Source organism: Heptranchias perlo, chromosome 8 (assembly GCF_035084215.1).
Source record: "Heptranchias perlo isolate sHepPer1 chromosome 8, sHepPer1.hap1, whole genome shotgun sequence".
NCBI classification, from domain to species: domain Eukaryota; kingdom Metazoa; phylum Chordata; class Chondrichthyes; order Hexanchiformes; family Hexanchidae; genus Heptranchias; species Heptranchias perlo.
The window spans coordinates 87,125,628-87,148,983 of NC_090332.1; the positions used below are offsets into that span (position 1 = coordinate 87,125,628).

The window sequence follows — 23,356 nt, forward strand, 5'->3', positions numbered from 1 at the left end:
GTCTGGCTCTAATTTTTAGACTGTGTCCCCTACTCCTAAAATCCCCAAACAGCGGAAATAGTTTCTCTCTATCCACCCTATCTGTTCCCCTTAATATCTTATAAACTTCGATCAGATCACCCCTTAACCTTCAAAACTCCAGAGAATACAACCCCAATTTGTGTAATCTCTCCTCGTAACTTAACCCTTGAAGTCCGGGTATCATTCTAGTAAACCTACGCTGCACTCCCTCAAAGGCCAATATGTCCTTCCGAAGGTGCGGTGCCCAGAACTGCTCACAGTACTCCAGGTGCGGTCTAACCAGGGTTGTATAGCTTTATTTAAGAAAGGAGGGAGGGAGAAAAACAGGAAACTGCAGACCTATCAGTTTAACATCAGTTGTGAGGAAATTACTGGAATCTATCATCAGGCACAGAGTAACAGAGCACTTGGACTGAGTTAATCAAAGAGAGTCATCAATGATTTGCGAAGGGTAGGTTTTGTTTGATTAATGTAGTTGAATTTTTTTTGAGGAGGTCACGAAGATGGTGGACAGGAGAGTCTCTACGGATGTTATCTACATGGAATTCCAAAGGCATTTGATAAGATTCCACACAAGAGAATATTAGCAAAAATAAATGCGCACGGAATTGGAGATAACCTTATAACATGGGTTGGTAATTGGTTGGGAGGTAGGAGACAGAGAGTAGGGATAAAGGGAATGTACTCTGATTGGCGGAATGTGATAGGTGGTGTTCCCCGGGGATATGTAGTGGGGCCTCAGTTTTTCACCATGTATATCAATAACTTGAATGAAGGATACAGAGTTGTAAATCTAAGTTTGCAGATGACACTAAGTTAGTGTAGATGGGAGCAGAAAGTTACAAAGGGACAGATTAAATGAGGCAGCAAAACTGTGGCAGATGGAGTTCAATGTGAGGAAATGTGAGGTCATCCACTTAAGATGCAAGAAATCGGAATATTTTCTAAATGGCGAGAGACTGGAAACTGTGGGGGAGGAGAGAGATTTTGGTGTTCAGGTATACAAATCACTAAAAGCAAGTGCACAGGTAGAAAAAATAATCAAAAAGGCTAATGGAATGTTGGTCTTACTCTCAGGGGGGCTGTGATACAAAGGGTAGGAAGTGATGCTTCAGTTGTACAGAGCCTTGGTCTGATTCCATCCGGAGTACTGCGTTCACTTTGGGCACTGCACCACAGGAAGAGCCATCGAAAGTGACTATGAAGCTGTTGGATTGTTGTAAAAATCCAACTGGTTCACTAATATCCTTTAGGGAAGGAAACCTACCGTCCTTATCCAGTCCCAAACCAACGTTGTTAAGTGCCCTCTGAAGTGGCCTAGCAAGCCACCCAGAGTATCAAGGCGGCAGCCCACCACCATCTTCTCAGGGTAACTAGGGATGGGCAGTACGTGCCAGCCTTGCCAGTGACACCCACATTCAGAGAATGAATTTTTAAAAATAGCTTACTTCTGTTCCTATGTCTGAGCTGCTAGGACTATAACTTTCAACGAATCCATTTTTAGCATTAATTAATGCTGCTGAAAAAACTAGTCATAGTTCACAAGCCTTCTTAGCCTGAGAAAATCAGCCAATTTGTTAGCTCTATAATTCTACAGAAAACTGTTCACTAGCCACAAGTGCTCACCCTAATTCCACTCTTCCAGAATATTGCAGCTTGTGAGGCATGGCTGGGACCATGGAAGGGAATGTATCAGGTGGTTTAAAACTTAGAACTCCCAAAAATTCTTTCTCGGGAGGTTGCTAAAAATGCACTCGTCACCACAGAATAAAAAGGCATTTACATATGATGCAAAAATACATTTTTGTTCAACTGGTCTCCTGATAATCCTACAGATAACTTACTCTGACTTTTCCTGTGATATACCCCAGCTGATTCTGGATTGGCTTATGCTCATGTCACGGTACTTTTTCATTATAAAAATGTTCCCAGGGGAGTGCCTCCACTGGAGCACTACGACTGATATGTGCTGCTCTCTTTTTTTTTTCTTTCTGCCATCACTTCAGATCAAGGACAGAATCCCTCAATTCCTTTGCTAAAAAGGGAATGTGCCTCCAGACTTTTAGTTTAACTGGAGACACAACAGCAGCGAGCAAGACCCATGAAAATGTCGGTCTTTGGAGATCAGGTCATTTATATTAAAGTGTGCCATTAACTGCGGTGGTATTACATGTCTCTCATCCATGGCTCTCTATCAATGTAAAATCACCTTCAGAGTACAGAGTAAATTTTCACTCTTGGCAATTTTATGATTCAGAAATGAATGACTTATAATTGCCATACTTACACCAGAAAGGAATAAAGGCTAAACACTCACCTTCACTTCAAACTCATAGTGCTCATCTTTTCCTTGTCCACGCAAAACATAACGGGGAATACTAATTTTAATAGGATCCTTTAGGTTGTATGGATCAGTCTCCAGTGATCGAGAGAACAGGCGCTGCCAAAGCAAAAGATCACAAGAAAACTAGGATCAGCAATGAGAAAATGAATTACTGTCCATCATGATTGTAAGAAATACTAAGCACAAAGCAGACTGAAGACAGGAGAGAGAGAGAGAGCGCGAGCGAGCGCATAAAGGGAGAGGAAAGGCACAATTCAATAATACAAAAAGTATGACAGCCGTGACAAAGAAATCCTAACTTCTCAGTTATAATAGACAGCAGTTCACAAAACCTTGACTGCAGCTTGTTTAAATAAATAAGATATAACTATATGAAATAAAAGGGAATCAGTCCATGATAGATTAGTGAAATCTGTGTGCAGAATTTTTCTTGTATACACTCTGACTCAACTTTTTAAAAACACAAAACAGGATGATTGTTCAGGTAGGATTTACAGCAAATTCTTGTTTGGCATCTAAATCATTAGGGGCTTTACATAACAAATATTTGAGGCAAGACTAATTTAACTGGACCCAAACAGCTATAACCAAACATGACTGGCATGCATTTTGGATATCTCTATTTTCTTTTAGAACCAAGAAAGCCTCATACATAAAGCTATCCTCTTCCTCTCCCAATATCCCAGTCAAAAAAAACATTAACTCAACTCAGAATGATTGCCAACTCCACTTTCTTGGAAGAGTAGATTTGATGCCAGTTTTAATTTTTAGACGAATAGGTTTGGTCTCCTATCTCTATTCATGATGTCGTAAAACAATAAACTCACTAAACAGGGTGCAACACTTTGGCCTGCCAGCTCATACTTATTGCTGGTGCTCTAGTTTTGCCTGAATCTGCAGATGAGATCGGTATGGCTATCCAACTCTGCAGACGTGGAATGGCACTCTCATATTTTACATGAAGCTGGAGCACCATGTTCCTTGGGCTATACACACATTCAGCTAAGCTACCATGCAAGTTTGCCAACCCCAGTGAGGCTGATGCCAGTAACTACATTGACTAGGAAACATTTTTGAGTCTGATCCAGCTGTTGTACAGGGGCTGAAATGGGTGCATAATCAGACTCTCATTTTTAAGGATCTGTTAGGAACTGCAATAGAACATCATTTCCAGTGGTATACATTTTCATAATATCACAATAATTCAATGTGCCATCCAAAAATGTTCACGTTAAATGTAAAGGTACCAACAAATGAAAGCATGGGTAAAAGGTTACACTGTATCAAATAGGATAAACATCCAAACAAAATAAAAGACTCTGGATAATGAAACTTCAAAGCATTTATCAGATGTCAGTTGTACATTTCCAATTAGGCAGTGATTGTAGAATTAAAATTTACACAAATGTGCAAGCATCAACAGTCGAATGGGTCATTTTGTCTTCACTATAATTCAATCCATATTCAAATGATTCTTAATAATTAATCACACAAAAAGAGGCTTGAAAATAGCAACATCCTCTTAAAATTTTCAAAGATCAACAATCACAGATAACAAAAGCAAGTTTGATTTGTACAAACCATCACTGAGACTAGTACACAAAGTAGCAGTAAGCCAACGCAACTGATATATGGCATATGTAATTTATTTTAAATTGTTTTTAATTTAAGAGCTAGAGCAGAGCCCCATCCCTAGGTTCTCAGTGATTGATTGCACTTTCAAATGCCAGTGGCTGTAGGCAGCCTAATTGCACGAGTGCACGGCACTACAGGGCTGCAAGAAATTAACAAATATCTAGAGAGCCTTACAAATTCCTGATCTCAGTCAGTAAATCTAAAGTAAGTGCGTGCCAAGCAAAGTAAACAGGAGAGAGAAAAAAATACCAAGTGCGATTCACGCCACAGGTTAAGCACCGGTGATTTGTCTATTTTAAGTTTGAATAACTTCTTTTGTACCGCTTCTCTCTGAATAATAACTACTACTAACTGCTCTACACTCACCTCTAGTAGTTCTGTATATCAATGTGCACCTTCTTGGTGAAAACTGAGACAAGTTCTTATTTGGACAAGGGCAGCAGGCAAATGGGAACACCACCACCTGCTCGTTCTCCTCCAAGTCACACACCATCCTGACTTGGAAATATATCGCCGTTCCTTTATCGTCGCTAAGTCAAAATCCTGGAATTCCCTACCTAACAGCCCTGTGCGAGAACCTTCACCACACGGACTGCAGCGATTCAAGGCGGCGGCTCACCACCACCTTCTCAAGGGCAATTAGGGATGGTCAATAAATGCTGGCCTTGCCAGCGACGCCCACATCCCATGAACGAATAATAAAAAAAAATTTCTAATCTCTGCCTTTCTCTTATCCTCTACTATAAATTTGCCTCTTTCAACACTTAGTGGCTTTACCACTAACTTGATTGTCCTCTTTTTGCTAATGTGCCTGAAGAAGGCATTTTTATTGCCCTTTATGTTTTTTGCTAATTTTCTCAGTACCCCTTTTAGCCTTTCCAATCTTCCTTTTTGTAGTTTTCCTATATTCTTTACATTTGTCCTGGCTTTCTACTTATTATTTGCACGGTAAGCACTAAATGCTTTTCTTTAATTTCAATTTTGACCTAATTTCCTATTTATCCATGGAACCCTGGCTTTGATCCTCTCCCTTTTTTTCTTTTTGAAGATTACATAGAATGTACAGCATAGAAACAGGCCATTTGGCCCAACAGATCCATGCCTGTGTTTATGCTCCACATGAGCCTCCTCCCTCCCTATTTCATCTAACTCCATTAACATATCCTTTTATTCCTTTCTCCCTCATGTGTTTATCTAGCTTCCCCTTAAATGCATCTATGCTCATCGCCTCAACTACTCCTTGTGGTAGCGAGTTCCACATTCTAACCACTCTCTGGGTAAAGAAGTTTCACCTGAATTTCCTATTGGATATCTATTCAAGATAATTGAATAGTTCCCTGTCCGTTTCCTATTTAAATATTTCCTGTTGTAGATCTAAAGTTCCATTTATCAATTTTCCCTCCCATTTTTAAAATGGACAAGGTCACATTTTATCTCTATTATTTGCTTTTTTCCAGTCAGGTATCCTAGCCCTCAACTTTTCTTTTACCTTTTCTATTCTTACACTGAACCTAATTACATTATGGTCACTGTTTCCCAAATGATCCCCTAACTTTTAGGTCACCCACTTGCTTTGCTTCATTCCCCAGAACAAGGCCATGTCCTGAACATAGAGCAAAAAAATCCCTCCCTTTTCTAAAGACAAATATAAATTTTCCCTACACCAGTCTATTGTTTGATAAAATCTCCTACAATTGCAACTCTATTGCTAACATACCTCTCTAATCTATCTTCAGAAATCCTCAATTGTCTTTCTAGCATTGGCAGTCTATGTGATTAATCTCCTGCTATTCCTTAACTTAATCCAAAAGGATTTGATGTGGACCACTTCACTATTTAAATCCCCATGCTCTAAGTCTACGATACCGTCTCTAACATTGCTACACCTCTTCAATTTCTTTTCTACCCCTCCTGCAAGTTTTGTACATAAATATTTTATTGCCAAACTTGACCCAGCTGTAATCTTGTTTCGATTACTTTTACATAATGATTATCAATTTTAAATCAATTTCTTCCTTATACTACACATTTTAATATGCATATATTTTAGTTTGGATTGTGAGATCATCCGCTTTGGATCCAAGAAAGAAAAATCAGAATTTTTTTATATTGGTGAGAGACCAGGAGCTGTGGAGGAGCAAAGGGATTTAGTGTCCATGTACACAAATCACTAAAAGCTAGTGCACAGTGCAAAAAGCAATCGAAACGCTAATGGAATATGGCCTTTATATCATGGGGTTTGGAATACAAAATTGATGAAGTGATGCTTCAGTTGTACAGAGATTTGGTCAGACCCCATCTGGAGTACTGCATTCAGTTTTGGGCACCATGCCTCAGGAAAGATATATGTTGGCCTTGGAGGGGGTACAGCGCATATTCACCAGAATGATACCTTGTCTTAAATTATGAGGACAGGTTGAATAAACTTGATTTGTATTTCCTTGAGTTTAGGAGGTTCCCCAAATTATAAACAGATTCGATAAGGTAGATACAGAGAAACTATTTCCTCTGGTGAGGGAATCGAAAATGAAGGGGCATAATCTTAAAATGATGGTTAGGCCATTTAGGAGTGAAGCCAGGAAGCACTTTTTCACATAAAGGGTAGTGGGAATCTGCAACTCGCTCCCCCAAAAGGTTGTGTATTGAAATCTTCAAGACTGAGAACGATAGATTTTTGTTTGGTAAGGGTTTCAAGGGATATGGTGCAATAATGGGTAAATGGAGGCGAGGTACAGATCAGCTATGATCTAACAGAATGGCGGAACAGGCTCGAGAGGGTGAATGGCCTCCTCCTATTTCTATGATTCCCTTGTCTTGAAATCTTTCCTGTTTTGTCTTCTCACATTCTGTTTTTTTCAGTATCTGGTGGGCAACATTTCTCCCGTTGGTATCAACGGGAGAAATGTTGGAAATCCTGCTGCAGGAGGTCTACCAAAAGAGGGTGGCCCTATGTGGCGTTGATAAAAACACAGGTGAAAGCTGCAGTCACCCAGATCCCTCATACCTGGCTACAAGTGAGAAAACAGTTTGCTGGTATCAAGAGGAAGATGAATGTAAACGTGCTCTACATTTCTTGTGAGGTCCATCAAGCAAGGCACAAAGCTAAGTTGGGAACTACTGCAACCTTTGCGAGGTACTATTTAAAGCATTGCTCTTTTTCTACATCATGCCAAAACTGGAAGGCACACTTTTCTTGCAGATATAGCTGGCAGCCGAGAAGCAGCAAACAGGTGCTGAGACTTCCAGCTTCAGGCCCTTCTCTGCTGTTAAGAGGTTTCTCAGGTCAGCAGTCATGGACTCTGAGGTTAACTCTGCTCTTCTATGAGGCGCCCTCAGTGCCTTTTCTTCAAATAAAGTGAACACATTGTTAGAGAAGCTATATTAAATGAGATTGATTTTGGGTTCCATATTCTACTGAGGACTCCATTTAGTGATTAAAGGACAGTGTCTGTAGAAAGCTGCTGAAACAGGCACTATCTGGAACATGTCCAAAATCAGCTCAGACCCTCAAGATCCTTTTGTGGCTGGTACAAGTTGGAGTCATAAAGATAGTAGTTTGTTCTGGCCTTCTGGTGGATAAATCTATCTGTCTTAGTTGCTTTTACCCTTGCCCCTAGATGTAGTTAGACAAGCAACTTCCAAATGAAGGGTGTGGATCTCCACCATAGGTAGGGAGCACTTACTATATTCTTGATGATGTGGAGATGCCGGTGATGGACTGGGGTTGACAATTGTAAACAATTTTACAACACCAAGTTATAGTCCAGCAATTTTATTTTAAATTCACAAGCTTTCGGAGGCTACCTCCTTCCTCAGGTGAACGATGCGGAAATGAAGTCCTCGAAATGAAGTCGCATTTATAATTCACAGAACAATGCTGGTGATAACAGACAGTTTTTTCAACTGCCCGTTGCCAAGGCAATCAGTGTGCAGACAGACAGGTGTTACCTGCCAGGTCTCAGAATATACAAATCACCAAAAAAAACAACAAACAAAAAAAAACAGAGATAGAGAGGTAGAAACATAGAAAAGACAGCAACTGACCCGTTATATTAAAAACAGATAACATTTGTTCGCTGGTGGGGTAACGTGTAGCGTGACATGAACCCAAGATCCCGGTTGAGGCCGTCCTCATGGGTGCGGAACTTGGCTATCAATTTCTGCTCGACGATTTTGCGTTGTCGTGTGTCTCGAAGGCCGCCTTGGAGTACGCTTACCCGAAGGTCGGTGGCTGAATGTCCTTGACTGCTGAAGTGTTCCCCGACTGGGAGGGAACCCTCCTGTTTGGCGATTGTTGCGCGGTGTCCGTTCATCCGTTGTCGCAGTGTCTGCATGGTCTCGCCAATGTACCATGCTCCCGGGGCATCCTTTCCTGCAACGTATGAGGTAGACAACGTTGGCCGAGTCACAGGAGTATGAACCATGCACCTGGTGGGTGGTGTCCTCTCGTGTGATGGTGGTATCTGTGTCGATGATCTGGCATGTCTTGCAGAGGTTACCGCGGCAGGGTTGTGTGGTGTCGTGTACGCTGTTCTCTTGAAAGCTGGGTAATTTGCTGCGAACGATGGTCTGTTTGAGGTTGGGTGGCTGTTTAAAGGCGAGTAGTGGAGGTGTGGGGATGGCCATAGCGAGGTGTTCGTCGTCATTGATGACATGTTGAAGTTTGTAGCAGATACTACATCAAATATAGCAGTCAAAAAACAGTATGCAAGCAGGCTGTGGATTTGCTTGCTTAGTTAAGACATAGTATACAGTATTTTTATGATTCACTTTCCTTTCCAACATTAGTCTGTGGTATGCTATACTGGAGGGACTCCAGAAACGTTTGTATGGGGCAAGATTGAAGCTGGCAAAGGTCTTTGGGAAACTGTACTCATCTTTGCCTCAACACATGAACATCTTCAAAATTTTCTTCACCTTTATTCATGACAACTGAACCTTCATGTGAACCTAATGGTTCGCACTCATTACTGGAATCTCAAATGTATTCTCCACTAAAATTACTGTCAGGTGACTTAACGCTACTGGGCTGATTGAAATCATAAATACTAAGCTTAGCTGCGTCAGAAAAACACTGCTTCCTGTGTTGGAAATTTAGACTCAAGGTCACCTTAGCTGTATATTCTTCATAAAAGGCAGTTCCTTTATTAATGATGACATTTGTACAATCCAACAGCATCTGTTGAACAGATACTTTAATTCCCTAACCTGCTTGATGATCTTCTGAAAGTTCTGCAATTGGCTGCCTGCATCCTTATACACACCAGTCAGTTTGCTAAAAAAGTAAGCCAGTCGATAGCTCTGTTCGAGTCTGACATTAAGACTCGCAGTTTCAGTTCCCTCATTCAAACTTTTCACAGATAGTTGAAACTGATGGAGGACTATTGTGAGTTAGAATCATAGAAGTTTACAACATGGAAACAGGCTCTTCGGCCCAACATGTCCATGTCGCCCAGTTTATACCACTAAGCTAGTCCCAATTGCCTGCACTTGGCCCATATCCCTCGATACCCATCTTACCCATGTAACTGTCCAAATGCTTTTAAAAAGACAAAATTGTACCCTCCTCTACTACTGCCTCTGGCAGCTCGTTCCAGACACTCACCACCCTTTGAGTGAAAAAATTGCCCCTCTGGACCCTTTTGTATCTCTCCCCTCTCACCTTAAATCTATGCCCCCTCGTTATAGACTCCCCTACCTTTGGGAAAAGATTTTGACTATCTACCTTATCTATGCCCCTCATTATTTTATAGACATCTATAAGATCACCCCTAAACCTCCTACTCTCCAGGGAAAAAAGTCTCAGTCTATCCAACTTCTCCCTATAAGTCAAACCATCAAGTCCCGGTAGCATCCTAGTAAATCTTTTCTGCACTCTTTCTAGTTTAATAATATCCTTTCTATAATAGGGTGACCAGAACTGTACACAGTATTCCAACTGTGGCCTTACTAATGTCTTGTACAACTTCAACAAGACATCCCAACTCCTGTATTCAATTATGTTATTCAGTTATGTTAGATGGATTTCCTATTCCAACCTGCTCCCTTCTAAGCAATATAACCAGTTTGTATTTGTAAACGCTGCACTTTCAGCACACAACGGAGAGTACTACAAAATTCATTGAAACTGGTCTCTACAAAATACGGAATAGTCTCATTCCATTTTTATTAAATGCTATTTTGGGATTTTTACTGGTGGTCTGGGGATTGAATTCCAAGACTATCCATTATTCTGTGAAAACTATACATAAGTGAGCATATACCCCATTACCTATGTTTAATTTTTATCCTTTACCATTTTAAAGCTGAGAATACATAGTAAAATATTATGCAGTATGTACTAGTTACATATATTTAGCAGTGCGAGGACTGGGGCCAGATCTGTACTTTGGTAGCAATGAAGGTAGTCCTGGATTTTGGCAGAACTGTGGGATGGTCCTGGAGTTTGGCAAAACTGGGGTGGGAGTCCTAGAGTTTGACAGGTCTGTGGTCAGGTTGCTGTGGGTTGGCAGCATGAGGGAGGGATCCTTTGCTATGTCATCACTATAGAGGAGGAACCTGGGGTTTGGCAAAATTGTGGAAGGAGAACCTGAGGCTTCGGAGAACTAAAGGATAAAATATGGGTTTGGCTCACAGATAGATTCCTGGGGCTCGAATTTAGCAGGCCTGCGGGTTCCCAGCGGGTGGTCCTCCGGGAGCGTCGAAAACGCGGACGGGTAATTGTGTGCGTCCCCCACGCGATCGCGGGATAATTGGACCCATTAAGGCCTGCTTCCGGGTTCTGCGCTCCCCAGCTGCGTGCCGGCCGGCTGCGCATGCGCAGTACCGTCGACGCGATGTAGGAGCTCCAGTTAAAGGGGCAGTCTCCCAAAGCCCCTCCTGCTGCAAGCAAGAGGTCTGGGAGAATGGCTCAACCAAGGGGAAAGGCTGCGCCCCGTTTTTCAGATCTGGCACTGCAGCTGATGCTGGAGGGCGTGAGGAGGAGGAGGGAAACACTCTTCCCTGAGGATGGGCGCAAGTTCCCTGCCGCCGCAACCAGGAAGGCATGGGCAGAGGTGGCGGCGGAGGTGAGCAGCAGGGGCAACACCCCAAGGACTTGGGAGCAGTGCCGCAAGCGCTTCAATGACCTGACTAGGTCTGGCAAGGTGAGTACACCAACGCACCCTCCCACATCCCGTCCCCACCATCACGCCAAGCAGATCACAACCCCCTCCTGCACAGCCACCACTGCGCTCCATCAGCAATCCTCACAGCCACTCATTCACCATCCTCGCCGTGCACGCAAGTACCCACCGTCCCTGACCCCACCCGAACACTACCACACACCCCAATCCCCATGCAATGGGATGGGCACGTGGCCCACACTTCCTCCCATCCGTTCCGCGCCACGCTCAACCCAACCACACCGATGCTCGATGCGTCTCACGATGCAAGACGCACCCACTCACACATCTGTGTTTTGCCTTCACAGGAGAAGAGGAGCAAGAACAACCGCGAAAGGGCACGCACCGGAGGTGGGCCGCCGCAAGTGGTGGAGCTCACCGACGCAGAGGTGGAGGCGCTCGACCTCGCCCGCACGCGACATTGCCTGTCGGTGGCCGATGGCGAGTGTGTCGCTGCCGAAACGGCCGGTAAGGGAAAGCTGACACTCAACACCCATGATCGCGAGTGACCGTATCATCACCTGCCATCAGGCGCACTGTCAAGTTGGGCCACATGCCTCAAAGTGCCCTCTGTTCTCTTGCAGGTGCGTCTTTGGATCAAGCGAGCATGGAGGGCGATTCCTCAGAGGACATGGCGGTCTCTGAGGGTGCATCGTCACATCAGAGCCAACCATCCACCAGCGCAGAGACATGCACCTCGGTGGGTCCCCCTCGCCAACTAGTTGGGGTAGCACTTGGTGAGTCACTGCGCACGAGTGAGCATGAGCAGACCCTGGTGGCAGGGGCAGCCGCGGAGGGTCCGCGACGGAGGGAGCACTCATCTCCAGGCTCTGCTCAGCCGGACCCAGATGCTGAACCCAGGGGGCCACCAGAGAAAAGGAGAGTCGTCGAGGGCCACCAGCTAATTGCTGAGGTGCTGGCAGAGGTGCCGCGCGCATTGTCCACAATAGCGCAGGCGATGGAGGAGTCCACCTCCTGCATGTGGTCATTGGTGGCGCAGGCACAGGAGGGTACCGGCGACACAGTGTCGCGGGTAGGTGCGGGACTGTCTGCGGTGGAGGACAGGCTGGCCTCCCTCGAGCGTCACGCACAGCTCCACTTCGAGTCCTTGCAGGCCCTCACAACGTCTGTACGGATTCAGGGTGAGCAACATTCCGACGCCACCAACAGGCTGAGGGATACACTAGGGGTGGCCTTGCAAGGCCTCACACATGCCATCCAAACTGCCGTCCAGCAGGGTGGAAGGGGTGATGTGGGCCGAGGCCAAGAGAGGGATGATGGTGACCGGGGACATGGAAGCGGGGACGCCTCTCAAGGCGTCCCCACGTCCCACCCGTCGCCCACCTCTCAACCAGCACCCGCAATGGTGCCTCCTCTCCAGGTGGCCGAGTCTGCCCCTGCCCCGGTGCAGGAGGAGCAGTCTGTGGAGGTGCCCTCACGGGCACCGAAACCCAGGGGCCGTCCGCCAAAAGCATCTACCCGGTCAAGGCAAGAAGACGAGCAACCTGCCACTACCTCTGCTGGAGCCACAGGGGTAGCACCACGTAGGGGTTCCCGGAGAAGAATTCCAAAGGCCTTATAATCACAAAGGGAATACACCAGGGTGTTTATTATTTTGTACTTTGTTTCTTAAATGATGTCACATTCCACATATTAAATAGTCTATTCTCACCACTCCTGCCACCTCTCGTCCATTCTTCCGCGGCTTGTGCAGTAGTTGCGTTCCGTGGAGGCCATCATGACGGCGAACACCTGCTGCCACCCATTGGGCACACTGCTGTGGGTGCAGGATTACTGGCAGCACTCTTCAGTGGAGGGGGCTGGTATGGCCGCTCGCATGTGCAGGTGAGGAGATGCGAGCGCCTCGCAGTGTCTGACTCTAGGAGAACCGTTGACGTATGAGTGCGTCCCTGGCCCGGCGACCATCCCGGTGAGTCGCGGCTCGGCGCATGGGTCGTCCAACATCCTCGGGCGCGTCCTCCTCCTCCGCCTCCGCCTCCTCCTCCTCCTCCTCGCCCTCGCCTTCCTCAATGTGGGTGGCGGGTGTGGATGGGGCCTCCTCCAGCGGCACCCCTCTCTGTTGGGCCATGTTGTGCAGGGCACAGCAGACAACTATGATTCGTCCCACTCTGAATGGTGTGTATTGGAGCGCTCCCCCAGAACGATCAAGGCACCTGAAGCGCATCTTGAGAAGCCCTATGGTCTGCTCAATTGTAGACCTGGTAGCAGTGTGGCTGTCATTGTACCGACGCTCCGGCTCGGTGATGGGGTTCCTCAGAGGTGTCATGAGCCACGTGTGGAGGGGATACCCCTTGTCGCCGAGGAGCCAGCCGTTGCCGGCGTTGGGTGCCTGCAGGATGGGCGGGACGGCGGACTCCCTGAGGACGAAGGCATCGTGGCAGCTGCCGGGGTATCTGGCGCACACGTGTAGGAATCTCTGGCGGTGGTCACAGATGAGCTGGGCGTTCATGGAGTGATACCCCTTCCTGTTGATGAACAGCCCTGGCTCATGCGGAGGTGCCCGTATTGCGATGTGGGTGCAGTCGATTACACCCTGCACCCGTGGGAAGCCGGCCATGGCATGGAATCCAACCGCCCTCTCCATCTGGCTGCGCTCGTCCATGGCGAAGTTGATGTAGTGGGAGGCCCTGCGGAACAACCCATCGGTGACCTGCCTTATGCACTTGTGTGCAGAGGACTGACAGACCCCGGTGATGTCCCCGGTGGCACCCTGGAAGGAACCGGATGCGAAGAAGTTGAGGGCAGTGGTGACTTTGACGGCGACAGGTAAGAAGATGCTGCTTGGTCCATCAGGGAGCAGCTCGTCGTTAAGGAGGCTGCAGATGTCGGCGACTACCTGGCGATTGACTCTGAGCCTCCGTATGCACTGCTCCTCGGAGAGGTCCATGAAGCTGAGCCTCGCTCTGTACACCCTGTGCGGAGGGTAGTGCCTCCTGCGACGCATCTCTCTCTGCGGTTGCCCTCCCTCCTGCTGTGCAGGTGGGTGTGCCGCAGCACCGTGTTGGGGGGCCCCACCTCTCCGAGGCGGACGGCGTGGACTGCGAGGCTGCTGGGGCTGGTCATCCTGTTCGTCCTCCGACGATGTCAACGCACCACCCATCTGGCAGGTGTTGGTGTGAGGGGTTGTGCAGGGTAGGTGGGTGGGTCCTCGGACTGGGGCTGCGGTTTCGTGTCGGTCTGTCCTCTGGCTTGGCGGGGGTTGGTGGAGGGCAGGGGTTGCCCTATGTGACGCGGTGGCCTCCTGCGTGGGTGAGGGCGCTCCCCCGTGGAGCGCACCTTGGCACCTGGCACAGGCTGCTGGCTGCAACACGCCTGGTTTGAAGGGTCCTGTTTCCCCCAGTGTGGGAAACTGACTGCTTTGACCGTAAAATCCCACACTTCCTCTTTTGACAGCTGCTTCAGCTCATTAACTGACCACAACGAGCAAGTTAAGTGCTCTCAAGTGGAACCCCGCTGGCTTTAATTGCCTGCGGGATTCCCACCAGCGGGGCTTGCGCGCGCAGCCCCGCACGTCAGCGCGGTACCCGGAAGTGGCCGGGATTTCGTCCGAATCCGGTCACGTGATCGGAGATCGGGATTTTCGGGGCCCCCCCGCTGGAAACCCGCAGGTAACCCGACCCTAAAATCGAGCCCCTAGTGTCCGTCAGCAGGGGAGAGGGAGAGCGCATGGGCCTGACTGCTTGAAGGGGGATGTCCTACCTCTGGTTTGTAATTTTCTAAGGAATCTCTGCCAGCAATAAATTTTGTGTTTAGTTCCTGGACACATATCTCTGCCTTGCTTTCACAGCTGTTGGTAATTAGAATGATCAATAGTGCTTTTCTGCTTGCTTTCAGAATTCAACTCATTTGTTTTCAATTGGAAAAAAGTTAAATTAAGATGAGGAAAGTCACTAACACTGCTTTTAGTAATTAGAATATTTACATTTTTTGTCAGTTAACAAAACCTAGGTGATAATTAAAGACTATTTGCTTTAAAAATTCAACTCATTTTGTTTTTAAAAGAAATCAAATTAGGATGATGAAAGTCACAATCTGCGTCTCAGTTTAATACACTTTCTAAAATTTAGAGTATAATCAAAACTAACAATGTAACAGGTGTATAATCAATAGTCAGTTTTTTTTTGCTCACACATACATACAAAAGTTTCTCTTTTTTTAAATAAACATTCAAATTAAATAAATCTACCTGACTAAAGCTTTTGAAATTTGTCCTATAGCTTTCCTTCAAATAATTTCAAAAACATAACCAAATTGATTTTGTTAAGAGATGGAGAAAAGAATTGCATCATTTGACTAGATAAATGCTACTGATGCATCCTGAAAAACAATCCACACTACAGATGTTCCGACTAGTAGGACCTGACTGCAGCTAACTCAGTGATTTGGCAGAAATATCAAGTCTGAGCCCAGGCTTTTGGGAGAGGCTGAGACATTCAAGTAAAAACTTTCATTAATGTAATAAACACAAAAACAATTAAATGAATAAATTAAATGTTATTGTGAAATATCTATTTTAAAAAAAAATTTTGCTTAAAAGTTTATTTTGGACATCAGACATTTTAGTTCAATTGACGATAATGGCTGATGGGAAATCTTTTCAAAAAGCATTCTGAGTCATTCGACTGATCAGCAAAGCGTAATGGTGAAATGTTGACATGATAGAGTTTTTTCATTATAAATGAGGTATGTTGTCATACAGATTTTTGATTATAGAAGCATAAGTCGAGATAGAAGGGTAATACGCGCATTACTGTGGGCAGTCACAAGACTTTTAATAATGTATGTGTACACACACAAAATAAATTTGATTTTCTTTTTCAATTTTTGCATTTGAATTCAGTCAAACGATTATCTGCAGATATCCATTCAATGCATTGATTAAATAACAGGGGAAAAAAGTACCTGTAATCGCTTTTTGCCAAAAATTTATTTGAACCACACTAACTAACCAAGGCATGGTATAATATCATCATTACTGGTGTATCAAGTTATGTGGTTAGAATCAAACCTGCATTCCACCTAAAAGGAATCTGTTACTAATAGATCCTGGCTTACAACAGATTTAAATATCATGATACCTGTGGGGCAGCCCAGAGCCCACTCAGTTGGGCAAAGATCAAGCAAAGGAAATGAGAGTCCACTGATGGATACAATGAAAATGCTTTTGGACAGTTTTAAAAGTGCAATCTTAATCGAAAAGCGTGTTTGACGGCTGCATTTTTGGCACTGTCCAAAAGCACCTTTGTTGTAATGCCAGCATACTCTCACATCCTTCAGCCAACTTTTCATACGGTGCTACTGAAGACAATGCCATACAAATGCCTCTGCTATGATAACAGATTTACCATTGATACTGGACTTCTTCACACTCAATTGCCTGAAATTGGATAACCACTTTTAGCTGCAAATTAAAAAGCAAATTAAACTGCTAGATCCAATTAAATAGGTCTTGAAATATTTTTGTCCCCCCCCTAAAAGAATGTTATATGACGTTTACATTGGTAGAAAAAAATAAAAAAGAAAACTACCTCATACTTCAGCTTGCGCTGGTTCACGCTATTCTGAAGATTCCCATTGTCCTGAAAAGAAAGGGTCAAAAGTATTGTTAGTTTCATATTTACTTTTACAAAGCCCGTTAGACTGCTAATCAAGACTAGCAAATCTGTCGACAACTTCTATCACTATTATTGCTTCAGCTCAAATGGTATCATTATCTGTCTAATGATCTGCTGTCTCATTTAAGAATCCAACCTAGGGGCACAGCTCATGAAGCTTGTTATGAGGACAAAGAGATCATTATAGACAAAAATATGAGTCTTGAGGACAACAATTCCTCAGCCAAGTACCAAGTAAAATACAAGCTATTCTTTTAGAATGGAATTTCATCCTTCCATCAGCACTAACACACTAAACACAAAATGTGCAATTCGGTTAGCAAATTACTACAAACATCAGACTATGATGTCAACAGAAGCATTAACTTCTCTAAAGCAGACAGCAACTTTACAGCAAAAGAATGCAGCATATGTAGCTGTCAGGTAAGTATTCACCATGTTTGGTCTATTTACTTAATTTCTAGTTACAGAAATGGCCACAAGTTAATTCTCAAACTTGTTTTAAATATTTAGGTTAATACCTAATGTATTAGTGCACGGTGAGAATATTTAATTAATTGGCAGAGTTTATTATAAACATAGTTCACAGAGTATCATTCATAAATATGTAAGTAGGAATTTATTATGCACATATGTATTTTTACATGCCTTTGCTTCACCTCTCCAAAACAAACTCATACTGGTCAGTTCAGGACTCTGAGTTGAAAATAAAAATGTTTCAGGCTTTATCTTTCAAAAAAATTACATTCTTAATCTCTTTCTTGCCTTCACTCCCTCCAAAATATTCAAGTGCCCCCAACAGCAGTAAGTCAATCTTGATTTTCAGTTATGACAGTTCAATATTTGACTTCAAGGACAGTAAAAATTACCCTTCCTCATCCTTTCAGAAAAGAAATGCTCAGTGCTGCCGATTTGTGTAACAAGTCTTCCGGCCAAGCTAATAATCCGGTAAACTACTGCAATTCGGGCAGTTTATGACAAATGTCTTGCTGCAAGGTGTTGAAGTAGAAATTGCATGGTCTGGTCTCCAATTTTAAAACCAATTTACATTTTTCTCTTTATGTTAAGTCAGAAACCTAAAACCTCATTTTAATTGCAACTTACATGTTTTGTTTTTACCGAGAAGGACCCAAGGATTTAATTTTGTTATTCCTTTTCACTTTCATTAGTCTGGATAATGCATGATTTTGCCATGAGTTACACAGAATGTACAGCACAGAAACAGGCCATTCGGCCCAATTGGTTTATGTTCCACACGAACCTCATCCCCATCTACTTCGTCTAACCCTATCCTTTCTGTGAGTCATTACTCATTTGGAATAAATTAATTATTTCACAGATTCCTACTTAGCACCTTCTAATTATTATACAATTGGTTCAAAATAATTAGTTTGGAGCACTGGATTATTGGACACTGTCCTTTCCACTACTGAGACCTGGGTTCAAATTCAGCTTAGAAACTTAGGATGGAAGTCTCATCTGTCTATTGGTTGTAAGGGTGATATGTGAAATGAGTTTGAGCAATATCAATTCAGTTCCCACTAGGAATGGGCCCACAACACAAAACTGCCCTTGATTCTGCACTGTTACTTCTGTTCAGAGAGGTCACAGATCGGCTGGGCTGGGAAATAGAAAACTTTGAAATGGTGGCGAGCTGGATGGTCCCGAGAGGTTGTGGCTGAGGCAGGTTGGGACTGTGTACAAGGTTACTTTGCATCTTCCTGTGCTACACCTGATCTTGCAGTGCTTGATTCTGACAATCGAAGTAAGTGTCCCATGTTCCTACACTAACATCCTTTACCTCAGTGAGCAAAGAAAAAGTTACAAAATAGAAACTTTGGTTAACTAAAACAGATGGCTTTGTAGCACATGGTTCACAGGTCAATGCTTAAGGATTCAAAGCTGGGCAGAATCACGTTTTCCAACTAATCACATGATTTTTTAAAACCAGTTCTTGAGCAAAGTCTTGCAACTGTTTCTTTTTTTAAAAAAAATAGCTCATGGGATGTGGGCGTCACTGGCAAGGCCAGCATTTATTGCTCATCACTAATTGTCCTTGAGAAGGTGGTAATGAGCCGCCTTCTTGAACCGCTGCAGTCCGTGTGGTGAAGGTTCTCTCACAGTGCTGTTAGGTAGGGAGTTCCAGAATTTTGACCCAACGACGATGAAGGAACAGCGATATATTTCCAAGTCGGAATGGTGTGTGACTTGGAGGGAAACGTGCAGGTGGTGTTGTTCCCATGTGCCTGCTGCCCTTATCCTTCTAGGTGGTAGAGGTTGCGGGTTTGGGAGGTGCTGTCAAAGAAGCCTTGGCAAGTTGCTGCAGTGCATCCTGTAGATGGTACACACTGCAGCCACGGTGCGCCGGTGGTGAAGGGAGTGAATGTTTAGGGTGGTGGATGGAGTGGCAATCAAGCAGGCTGCTTTGTCTTGGATGGTGTTGAGCTTCTTGAGTGTTGTTGGAGCTGCACTCATCCAGGCAAGTGGAAGGAATTCCATCAGACTCCTGACTTGTGCCTTGTAGATGGTGGAAAGGCTTTGGTAAGTCTGGAGGTGAGTAATTCGTTGCAAAATACCCAGCCTCTGACCTGCTCTTGTAGCCACAGTATTTAGGTGGCTGGTCCAGTTAAGTTTCTGGTCAATGGTGACCCCCAGGATGTTGATGGTGGGGGATTCGGCAATGGTAATGCCGTTGAATGTCAAGGGGAGGTGGTTAGGCTCTCTCTTGTTGGAGATGGTCATTGCCTGGCACTTGTCTGGCGCGAATGTTATTTGCCACTTATGAGCCCAAGCCTGGATGTTGTCCAGGTCTTGCTGCATGCGGGCACGGACTGCTTCATTATCTGAGGGGTTGCGAATGGAACTGAACACTGCACAATCAGCAGCGAACATCCCCATTTCTGACCTGATGATGGAGGGAAGGTCATTGATGAAGCAGCTGAAGATGGTTGGGTCTAGGACACGGCCCTGAGGAACTCCTGCAGCAATGTCCTGGGGCTGAGATGATTGGCCTCCAACAACCACTACCATCTTCCTTTGTGCTAGGTATGACTCCAGCCACTGGAGAGTTTTCCCCCTGATTCCCATTGACTTCAATTTTACTAGGGCTCCTTGGTGCCACACTCGGTCAAATGCTGCCTTGATGTCAAGGGCAGTCACTCTCATCTCACCTCTGGAATTCAGCTCTTTTGTCCATGTTTGGACCAAGGCTGTAATGAGGTCTGGAGCCGAGTGGTCCTGGTGGAACCCAAACTGAGCAATGGTAAGCAGGTTATTGGTGAGTAAGTGGCACTTGATAATACTATCGACGACACCTTCCATCACTTTGCTGATGATTGAGAGTAGACTGATGGGGTGGTAATTGGCCGGGTTGGATTTGTCCTGCTTTTTGTGGACAGGACATACCTGGGCAATGTTCCACATTGTCGGTTAGATGCCAGTGTTGTAGCTGTACTGGAACAGCTTGGCTAGAGGCACGGCTAGTTCTGGAGCACAAGTCTTCAGCACTACAGCTGGGATGTTGTCAGGGCCCATAGCCTTTGCTGTATCCAGTGCACTCAGCCATTTCTTGATATCACGTGGAGTGAATTGAATTGGCTGAAGAATGGCTTCTGTGATGGTGGGGATATCGGGAGGAGGCAGAGATGGATCATCCACTCGGCACTTCTGACTGGAGATGGTTGCAAACGCTTCAACCTCGTCTTTTGCACTCACGTGCTGGACTCTGCCATCATTGAGGATGGGGATTTTCACTCTAAGAATGCAGGGCTCCTGCCAAGTGATCCACAAAGCAGAAACAATTTTTAATACAAACTTACATCACAATCTACACAGAATTCTACATGACAAAATTTTTTGATGCAGGTACTTACATCAGTTCTAGATTATTTGGTTAGGCACATGCTTGCCATGGGCAATCTCTGGTTCCAAATATACATATTTAGTGATCATCATACAGTTTTAAAATTTCTCATACAAACTACAGGGATTTTTGATTTCTCACCAAATTTTCCTCCCCTAAAGATGTTGACTTCTCACTGAGGTATTGTTCCATATGCCAATCAACTTTCTGTACCTTTCTAAAGCCAAGTTCTATTTTCACCAGATGTGCAACATGCACGGTCCCAGTGGGGAGCACTGGGCAGCAAAGAGGAGTGGGAACCACGGTTAATTTTCATCTTCTTAACCCTTGGGATGCGGAGGGCAATAGTTGTGCCCCTATCAGGTCACTCAACCTAGTTTGAAGATTGAACAAGGGACTTTCCTGGTCCATATGGCTCTGCTACATGCCAGCTAAACTCACTGAATTATTGGGGAAACCTTATCTACAGGATTTAAAAACTCAAACTTTGTATCACCTAGCCGCTACTTCTTGATTTATCCTGTCTTCTTTCCTACTCTTTCTCCATGTTGTAAAAATTCACTTTCATGATCTGAACTCATTGAGATTCCACTCTAAATGGATTTTTTACAGTAGAGATGATTCAAAGTCTGATAATTTGAGGCAGACAATACATGTTTAAGCTTTGAGCCAGAGGTCTCGTTAGTTCAAACTTCTCATTGCTGTTAAAGTGGCAGCATCATAAAACAAGTGTACTGAATGGGGTGAGCATTACAACAGCTTGCTCTGAGATAGGAGTTGACAACACTACACACCTGGTCTGTGGAAAGGGAGAGGTCAAGTATTTCATTGATTTCATGTTTTTTTTGTATTTTTGCCTTTTCTGCTAGTCGTCGCTGAACTTCCTCTTCAATATATGCATTTATCCTGAAAAAGACAAAAAGGGAAAGTATGAAGTATTTGAAATTTCAAACTGTCCCTGAATGTGGAGAGATGCCATGGGGTACATTTAAAAGGACCACAATGCAAATATATAGGGCGTTGTTTTCTGCTGTTAGAAAGTATGGAATGGAAGTTTGTGAAACAGGGAATTGTATTTATTTTAGCCAGAAGAATGACAATATGAGGCACCTGCTATAATGTCAATTTCACACCACTCAAGTGGCTGATCAGTGGTATAAGCATTTGTACAGTTTATGGAGGCAGCATACTCAGACAGAACTGTGGGGCAACTGGTGGGTGAGTCTTGGAGATGAGCGAGCAGCTTTCTTTTAAACTCCCTACCACTGTGGCCTGGCACCAAAGAGCCTGGAAATAGCCTAGATTTTCTTGTCAGGTGAAAACCCAAATGGAAAAATGATGCAGAGTGATTCATGCCTGCTTGCCAAAAAATGGGCCGACTCTATGGATGCTCAGAATGCTATTATTGAGGCCTAATGCACCAGATTGGAGAGTGCTGTTTCTTCTGGCCGCCAAAGTAATCTCATTATCATTGCTTGACTAGTCTGTGGCACAGCTCCTCCAACTTAGAAGCACCAATCCCCAGATGTCAGTGAGGAAGACTTTGCCAGATCAACTAGGCTGGGTATGCTTTTGTTGTGTCTTGGTTCGATGCCTAGGCCACAGTCAAGTGGTCCATTGGTTTTATTCTTGTTATTCTTAGTAGTGGCTTGATACAACTGAGTGACGTGCTAGGCCACTTTAGAGGGCAGTTAAGAGTCAATCAAGTTGATGTGGGACTGGAGTCACATGTAAGCTAGATTGGGTAAAGATGGTAGGTTTCCTTCCCTAAAGGACATTAGTAATCAAGTTTGTTGTTTTCTTAAAAAAAAACGACAACCCAACAGTTTCCTGGTCACTTTTACTGATATCAGTTTTTTTTATTCCAGAGTTTTAAAAAAAACTGAAATGAAATTCTCAAACTGCCGTAGTGGGATTTGAACTCATGTTCTTTGGATTATTAATTCAGGCCTCTGGATTACTAATCCAGCAACAAAACCACAAAATATCTTGGTACCCTGGGTCCTGTCTAGAATTTTCTCCCTAAATCTATCTGCCCCTCTACCTCCCTCTTCTTTAACACTATCTGAAAACCCATCTCTTTGACCAACCCTCTAGATATCCTCCTAAACTCTCCCTTCCTGGTTCAGTGGCCACTTTCCTTACAACTATCTGTGAAGTGCCTAGAGGTGCTATATAAATACAAGTTCTTGTTGTTCTATCTGTTAAGATGCGTATAAATAAGTACGGATAAGATGCACCTCACTTGGCTTCATCAAGAGCAAGACAGGAGCAGGAGATAGGAGCAGGAGTAGGCCATTCGGCCCCTCGAGCCTGCTCCGCCATTCAATGAGATCATGGCTGATCTGATTTTTACCTCAACTCCATTTTCCCGTCTTTTCCCCATATCCTTTGACTCCCTTGCTGATCAAAAATTTGTCTAACTCAGCCTTGAATGTATTCAATGACTCAGCCTCCACAGCTATTGGGGTAAAGAATTCCAAAGATGCATGACCCTCTGGGAGGAGAAATTCCTCATTTCCGTCTTAAACGGGCGACCCCTTATTCTGAGACTATGCCCCCGGTTTTAGATTCCCCCATGAGGGTTAATATCCTGTCAGCATCTACCCAACAAGGTTGCACTGATGTTTTTCTCTACAAGAGCCTTCTAATCTAATTCCACGTTCTTGTCAGGTCCCTTTAATATTTCTCTTTC

General features: G+C 44.5%; 1 protein-coding gene across 2 annotated transcripts in view; it reads right to left on the reverse strand.

Moving 5' to 3' along the window:
• Positions 1–23,356, reverse strand: part of kif16ba (kinesin family member 16Ba) — a 149,679-nt gene that overhangs the window by 42,800 nt on the left and 83,523 nt on the right. Inside the window, exons 21-23 of one of the 2 annotated variants that reach the window (XM_067989469.1) lie at positions 21,456–21,567; positions 16,713–16,763; positions 2,339–2,461 (exon numbers count right to left, since the gene is read on the reverse strand). In XM_067989469.1, coding sequence (XP_067845570.1) covers positions 2,339–2,461; positions 16,713–16,763; positions 21,456–21,567 — 286 coding nt within the window. Of the gene's footprint in view, positions 1–2,338; positions 2,462–8,234; positions 8,676–16,712; positions 16,764–21,455; positions 21,568–23,356 lie in introns of those variants that run through there. The other variant, XM_067989470.1, reaches the window with a different exon arrangement.